The sequence below is a fragment of the Oncorhynchus tshawytscha genome, linkage group LG21, assembly GCF_018296145.1.
Source record: "Oncorhynchus tshawytscha isolate Ot180627B linkage group LG21, Otsh_v2.0, whole genome shotgun sequence".
NCBI classification, from domain to species: domain Eukaryota; kingdom Metazoa; phylum Chordata; class Actinopteri; order Salmoniformes; family Salmonidae; genus Oncorhynchus; species Oncorhynchus tshawytscha.
In genome coordinates, this window is record NC_056449.1 from 1,102,863 (window position 1) to 1,111,236 (window position 8,374).

Sequence of the window (8,374 nt, forward strand, 5' to 3'; positions counted from 1 at the left end):
ATTCAGACCAGGCAACACATTAGATCAAAGTGTGTAACTATAAAAAAATAAAGACATCTGGCAAAACAGCTAAATGCAATGAAAAAGCTATTCTCTGCCAACGTGTTTACAGTCACAATGCAAATGCATACAAACACACACAATCATGTGAAATTGACATCAGCATGCAGTGCCCGCATTCATGAGTCATTTAGAGCAAATTAGTATGCTACAATATAGGTTACTTTTTTCAGAAAAACAATATTGAGGATGATTGGAAGTCTAAAAAGATTTCCAAGGGGTGTTTCACATTTTGTATTAACCAAATGAGTTCACCACTGTAAGAATGTAAACAAGAAAATACAACATAACAAACAGACCAAATACACAAACATTCAGTAGACAATGAGATTAATTATGGCATAAGTATAACCTGAGTATTCACTTATCAATTTAAAATCTGCTATGTTGGCAAGGCTTGTTTGTAAGAAAGACATTTCATACAAAAAGACAGAAAATAAAACAGAAACAGACTACAGGCAACACCAGGCAGTGACTATGGGCCCACACTGCAGTATGCGCCAGACAATGAAAGCAAAACGATGAGACATCCATCTACTACAGTACAGTACATGAACCCATGTCTCTCTAAGTGAATATGACAAATTAATAACATGAATGTTTACTGGCAAGAAACACTTAATTCATAAAATACCATATTAGACAAAAGGAAAACTAAAATGACATAAACATTTATTTGTGGGAGAAGTGCAACCATGAAATGCTATTAAAGTACATAAAGAAAACTAAGAAAACTAAACAAAAAATAAACAAAATAAATAAGTAGACACTGCCGATAACCACTAGATCCATATAGCATCAGGTGCATACAGTATATTACATAGTATAAAATTCAAGTTCACTTGACCTGTCCCTTCACAAACATCCTAACACTAGTTTAGTTCTCACCCACATCTTTAAAACCTTACTCGCTGTTTTATCATAGAACAAAACTCACCAAATATGCACCAGAACATCCGTAAAGGTTATGACACCATATCATCCTTTTACTCACTAATTAATTCCTCCCCTATAAAGGAACACTGTAATGGCCTTAAAACAAAATGAAAGAATAATGCCCTAAACATTATTTTATCAGTCTAATGTAACATGATAAAAAAATAAGAAAACACACAGCATTGATGATGGGGTTACATCATGTGTATCTGTTGATTGCTGAATTGAGATTCATGTCACACTGTATTAAAACAGATTTTGTGTTCAAATAGTCAACTATTCTCAGGTTTTTCTTGATGAACATTCAAGGCTTTATTTATAAAGCAACTTAAACGACTGAGGAAACAAGATTACATTTTCTTGAGGAAAAGAAAAACACAGGTGCTGCTTTTAATACCTTGACTTAAACAGGTTATACAATTTAAAACTAACCAATATACAGTATTCTGCTGTCTGATAGAAAATTGTATTTATTATATATGGTACATTCTATCCATTGGTATTTCAAACACTAATTAACTTAACAATACTTTAAATAAGGACTTGGTCAAATAAAGTGAATAAAATAATTTTAAATAACAATATAAAATGTCTCCACAATATAACCTTGAACTAATAAATAAGATAAAAGATTTAAGCTATTATGATTGAGCATATTAATATTGCACATGGTGTTTGATGTGATTCTGTCCAGATCAGTTAGCTATTTAAAGCAAATTCTTAGCCACACAATTGTCTTCCAAAGTTCAATTGAACTCATCTCATACACTACCTTTCTCTGCTTTCTATTCCATTCCCAGGGTACACAGTCAAACAATCCAGAATCGTTTCACTTTAATGCACATTTATTTTGGTTGCATAATGTTAATAACAAACATTTTACAAGATACTGTGGTATATAAGAATAAGGAATTTGTTAAACTTCAAATACTATTAGACCTCAGTTCGTGCAACATCATCACTATTCCCCTTTCATTCAGGCCATCAGTAGAGTTCTTGAAGAAACTCAGAAAACAGAAAGATTTAGACTGATAAATATTTTGTGGCTCAAGTATTCTACATGTCCATTTCACTTTTAAATAGTACCAATAATCTTTAAATAATCCTGCGTTGAAAAATAAATAAATGATGTAGTTAAATGCACTACCAATTGACAGTTGACAGGGGTCATCAATCATATATTGTTTTTTATTTATTATATATATTTTTTAATCGGTATAGTTGTTTTGTCTTCTGTTGTAATTTACAAACTGTCTCACAGATACAAATAATGCAGACTTACAAAATAAATTCAGGTACGCTTACATGGCAAGCAGCTGTTTTCTTGGGCCTAAAAAAATACAGACATGTGCCATACCCAAAAATATCAAGAGGATCCACATTTCATTCAAACCCTATTAACATGGCTCTTTACACAAAAAAGTAAAAGAATCATTCCATATCTGGTATTCGGTTTGTAAGCGCCTTTTCATAGTGAAAACAAGGCATCAGGGCCCCCAGCAGCGACCAGCAGTGATCAGTTATAATCCAGGCAGATCGTAAGTGTCTGTAAATAGGGGATCCCAACAACGTTATATTCCCAGGAGAACTGCAAAGTCACAATTTCTGATAGTTATTTCATCCAAAATACTGATTCGATATTTCCACAAAAACACTGTGGAAGGGTCAATATGAGTAACACTCAACATTGTTTCCGTGACTCAATGATTTGGTTGAAAAAAAGTACCAATTTCAGAAGCAGCAAAATACTACAATTGTCTCTTAAGGATGTCTTGTGGTATGATGTGTTATTCATACATGTTATAATGGCATCAACACATCAGGGGAAAAGTCTGTATTTGCAAGAGAGCCACTGATTCCCAAGAAATCTGGTTATCTGACTGGAGCCAGCTGTCCAGTTTATCCATTGGTCATTAAGGTTTTCCACAAGGCACTTTTGTAATTGGGGGGGGGTTGAGTGGATACATAACCTACATTTTACTCATTTGAGTCTGTTCCTCCAGAACTTGAAGGTAGTCAGGTGTACCTTGAAGTTTTGCTTTAAGTTCATAATACTCGTTTTTCCTTTGCTCCACTACTATCTTACTATGGTTTCCCCCTATTAGTGACTTTTTCATATTTTTGTCATGTGGTTTCTCTGGGTAACGGATCTCAAACCCACTCACCCCTATACTGTTGAAATCCAGCCTTTTACTGTCTAAAAAGTTTTGAATGAACATGTTGGATTCTCTCGGCAGGAACTCATCCAGCTCATCAATGGTGCTCAGTCTCTTATTTCGGGGGTCCAGGGGGGACAGTGAGTCCTTGTCTTGGTCAGTGCTGTTGCGCATTATTATTTTCTGTCTCTGGGAGTCAGCAAATCTAAAGCCTGACTCAGAGTCTCTAATCGAACAGGTGTGGCTCTTGCTCAAATGCTCGATAGTTTGGGGGATGAACGTCTCCCCTCCCAGGTCATCTTTCTTGCTAGATTTGTTGTGTCTTCTGAGCGTGAGTTGCATGGAGCCACACTCCTGATTCCCCATGCCCTCCTGGCGTCCGGGTGGCTTTTTATTGCGCCTAAGCACAAACACCAAGAGGCAGAAAGCAACAAATACTGTGAGGATGAGCACCACCAGGATACTGAGGATCATGATGGATAGGGGAACTGGACCTCCCGGAGGGGCTTTGCCCACCCCTGCTGGGGACAAGGAGTTCACCACCGGAATAGCACTGGTCAGGATGAAAGGGGACCTAGCTATGAGTTTGGGGCATAGGATCTCATTTTTCAGCAGCCTTAACTCTATATTGGAAAACTGCACTGGGGATGCACATTTGATCTCCTTCGCAGCCACTCCATCATTCAGCTTCTCCAGCCAAAGTTTCAGAGCCACTAAATCACAAGAGCATTCCCATGGATTGCCTTCCAGATCAATCTGAGTGAGAGACCTCAGCTGGTCTAGGACGCCACTCACAGGCAGAGTCATGAAATGGTTGTTCTTAAGATTTAGCCTAGCCAAGGAAACGCTAGCAAAGATATAGGCAGGGAGGCTCCTTAGCACATTATTGTTCAGATACAACAACTGCAGATTTGGCATGGAGTCAAAGGTCTCTGCTAACACCTCTTTTATGGCATTGTATTCCAAGTACAAGTATTGGAGGTTACTAAGCCCAAGGAACATATCAGGATGCAGCTGCTCTAGTTGGTTTCCATTGAGATAAAGCCTACGGAGGTTGGTCAGATTTGCAAAGACACCTTTTTGAACTGTGACTATTTGATTGCTGCCCAGATGTAATAAATCTAAACCCTCAAAGCCTTGGAAATCAACTGGACTGATATCTTGTATATAATTACCACTCAGGTGTAGCTTCTTGGCATTTGGTGGTTTGGGAATGAGATCTGCTAGATTGTGTATACTTCTCTCTTGGCAACTCACACCAATGCCAAAGTCTGAGGGATGAGCTTTGCACGTGCAAGGCTGTGGGCAGGAGAGAGGTGGGGTTCTTGTTTGATAGGACATAATTGGAATATGTTTATTCAAACCAGGTAAACCAACAATCCCATTACCATACATTTTAGATGGGTTTGTTGTTATGGGGGGTATCGTAGTGGGTGCAGTGTCGGTTGTTGTATGGCCATTATCTGGCTGTGAAGGGGGCATCCTTACGTCAAAGTCACTACCTGTTCCCATGGGACACAGTTCCTGTTTATTTGTTTCTTTCAACAGGCGTCCATACAGGTCACTAGGGGTTTCACATATAGCCTCCCCAATAAAAATGTTATAGGGCATGTTCTCCAACCAAGCTTTCAAGGGTAACAAATCACAAGTGCAATTCCATGGGTTGTCATCGAGCTGCAATTCCACTATACGTCCAATGTGTTCCAAAACTCCAAGATATGGTAGCTTCTGAATCCTGTTTCCTCTTATATCCAAATGTGTAAGGGAGGCAAAGCGAAAAATATTATCAGGAAGGATCTGGACGAGATTGTCATTTAGGATGAGAACTTTCAGCCTATGCAATTTGTTGAATGATCCTTTTTCAATATACTTGATCAAATTGTAGTCAGCCTGGAGGTATTCCAAGTTTTCGATCCCATAGAAAGTGTCAGCTCGGAGCACTTTTAATTCATTGTTATTTAAGTGCAGCTGTTTCAATGAACTAAGGCCATAAAAGGCCCCTCCCTCGATGTTCTGTAATTTGTTGTTTCCCAGTTGAAGAGAGACTGCGTGTGTGAAATTGAGAAAGGAATTGGGGTAAAGGATGATCAATAGGTTATTTTGGAAATTCAAATGATAGAGGCTAGAGACCGGGGGCAGCAGCTGAGTAGGTCTGTACACAGTTATTTTCTCACAGTTCACATAGAGGACGTTCTCGATGGACATGCAAGAACAGGCGCTGCAAGTCTCCGCTGAGAGGTCAGAATCCAAGTCAGAAAACGTATTCGATACGGAAAAGGCCAAAAGAACAAGAAGCAGCATTTTGCCTTTTATAAATCCCCCAGAAAACCATTTAGTAACCTTTGAGAGGAAAAACAAACAAACAAACAATCAAAACACAAATTTGTACTATACATACAAACAGTATTTCATAAATGGGTAGTTAACTGCTGATGTTAGTAATGCTTTGGCTACACATCAGGCTACATTAATGTACACAAATCAACCCATTTCTCTTTAGCAATACAGCTACCAAGTACTATTTTATCCTGAAAAAATATGACTTTCTCTCATATTAATAATAATAACCTAATAATAGACTAATAATAATTGCCCGATCAGCCTTATAATCATCATCTCCTTCTGATGTTACCAAACATAAAATCACCAGAGGAATAAATCATTCTATATAGCAAGTGGGCCAATTGTGTGGGCATATACCAGGTTATTCAACAAAAAGAGAAGAAAATATATAGGCTACTGCACCCTACTGTATGGTGACATATTATGGGCTAAAACATCCCATGAAGCCTCTGCCCCAAAAGGGATCAAACCATATTATAATAAAAAAATATGAACAATGTAAAGAATGGATATTAAATCTTTCCAACCATGTATAAAAAAAACGTTGTCTTTCTTACCTTAAGCGTTTGTAAATGTGGTTTCTTGATAGACAGACATTGCTCCCATTCAGACGTCAGAATCGCAGTGGGCTCAGATTTCAGCCTATGCATCTCTTCTTGACAGACTCCACTTGTTTAAAACATGATTTCTCTCGTAGGGTCCCCAGTGTTGCTGTATATCCATGAAGCATTTCAGTGCGGAATGAACTAAAGACAAGGTGCCCACCTCTGCGTTCAGACAGAAGGGACTGAAGGCAAGCAGCTGAAGTGACTGCAAAGCAACTTCAGCATGCTCTCCAGTTCATGAGAGAGGAGAAGGAAACGAATTGTGCTGCTCCAACACCCCCAGTCCATAGAGATGCTCGTTGAAGTTGGATTGATTAGTTCAGGCAAAAACAAAACAGCAATAGGCTACCCACTCGATAAACCGAAATATATCATGCGCGGGTTTACTCACCTCAAAAAATATTACATCTCGTCTCTTTTCGTATCATGTAGTTCACAGGGCTACCTACCAGTGATGTCTGAGGTTCAGCCAGTCTTTACACCAAGGCAAAGAAAATGAGGGGAAGAAACACACTGATAATTCAGGAAAAAAAGCAGAACATCGAATGTCGCGAAAAATGTATCATTCAGTTTAGTCAGATGCGGGCAATATTCCACCAAATCAAGAAACTACGTTCAAATAAACTACTGATAAAACAGCCATTAGGGATCCGGATAAGTGGGAAGATACCTGCCTGTGTCATTGGTATGCTGCTTTACAGCTGCATTGAGCTTCCCACACGACTTGTGGGAGGAGAGAATGCAGAGATGCAGAGAGAATGGGGGAGGAGGGGAGGGGGTGAAAAGAGATGCTGGGAGAGAGATGAGTGAGGAGAGGGGGTCTCATAGACCACACGGGGAACTTCAGGCCTTGAAATTTATATTTTAAGAAGTAGATACATAGTAATTTAAAAGATTTGTGTAATTGTGTTTCTTATCCTTATTATGATCATTACCCATATCGCATTGTGCTATATAGCCTAATGGTTGAATGTAATGTAAGGTAGGCCTACCTGACAATTCAAGAGGGCTTGGCACCTGGCATTCTATTTTATGATTGGAGTGTTTTTAAAATGGCACAGAACGTGAGCAGCATTCTAATGGGGACTCTTATTCAAGGTGGACTGCAGTCAAAGCAAAGCCAGCATTGCTCAAGGAAGTTTAAAAAAACAATACCTCTCAAATGTGTTTTTGAGTAGTATGCATGGATTTGCCATTAGATGCTAACTGCCGTTCAGCCTCACTTTAGTTTTCAGACAACAGGTGCGCACTTGCAAAATCCCTCGTGACACCAAAAATAGACCACTCAATGGTAGCCTAGACTTTACCTGTTTGTTCAAATGGACAATGTGAATAGCTCTAAATGTGTGAAACGCAAATAGCTCTTCCTACGTTTCAATGGCACAGTGACAAATCACTAAAAGCTCTCTTTTATTGTAGAATATGAGGAGGAACAATAAAGACAGAAACAATTTGGAAAATTCAGGATGACACAGTAATAGTGAAAGTATGCTATTGTAAAAAAAATATTTAAATGTAAACTATTTTTTCCCATCTAAGTTAGTTTTGATATGAGGTTAGGTGGTACGGGTTATGCAAGCGAGTGAACCCAAGTCAAGGGCAGGATGTTACTGTATGGTTGGAGATATTTCTCACACATGCAGAAATAAAAGGTAGCTCCCTCTTCTGGCTGAAAGCAATTTTCACCCACTTTATAAACTTGGTCAGAGAGGAAGAGGTGATGCAAGATGGTTGACTCCGCCCAAAATCTGTCTGCACAGATTAAGGATAGGGGCAATGAGATAGTGTAGAATTTGGTCAAGATAAAAGTGAATTGCTATTTTGATAGGTGAGACTTATTTGATTGAATAGAAGTTTCATAATGCTTATGTTGTTACGAGTGCATTGATATGTTTTCTACAAAATATAATTGCATAGAATATCGCCTCCTCCAGCCTGCCTTTCACCTTTGTGGACATGTATTTCTATTTTTAGAGCGGTAAGTCGACCATCTTGTGAATATAATAGATCATATTTTGCCTGGTGCACAGCCTGCAGATGCCTCCTAAAATGATTTAGCCAAATAATTTTTTTACATTTGGGGGACAAAGCCATAGTTCGTTATTTTCTGCACAAAACAATTGAGCTAAGATGTCTCAATACAAACGGATGCTCTCATCAGTGGGTGCGCTCGCTCCCCAACGGCTCCGAACCGCCGGCAGGGCAAAGCCCCTGCCCCCGGCCCAAAAGGATTTTCTAAGGACTGGAAGGACCAGGCCCCACCAGACAGCCCAT

At 38.9% G+C, this 8,374-nt stretch overlaps 1 protein-coding gene across 1 annotated transcript; it reads right to left on the bottom strand.

The window, feature by feature from the left end:
* Positions 1-371: 371 nt before the first annotated feature.
* Positions 372-6,779, bottom strand: LOC112220711 (SLIT and NTRK-like protein 4). Its single transcript, XM_024382562.2, has 2 exons — positions 6,053-6,779; positions 372-5,492 (listed from the first exon to the last, which is right to left on the bottom strand). The coding sequence occupies exons 1-2, from the start codon at positions 6,143-6,145 to the stop codon at positions 2,967-2,969; spliced, it is 2,619 nt and encodes an 872-aa protein (XP_024238330.1). The 5' UTR covers positions 6,146-6,779; the 3' UTR covers positions 372-2,966.
* Between the last annotated feature and the right edge of the window lie 1,595 nt (positions 6,780-8,374).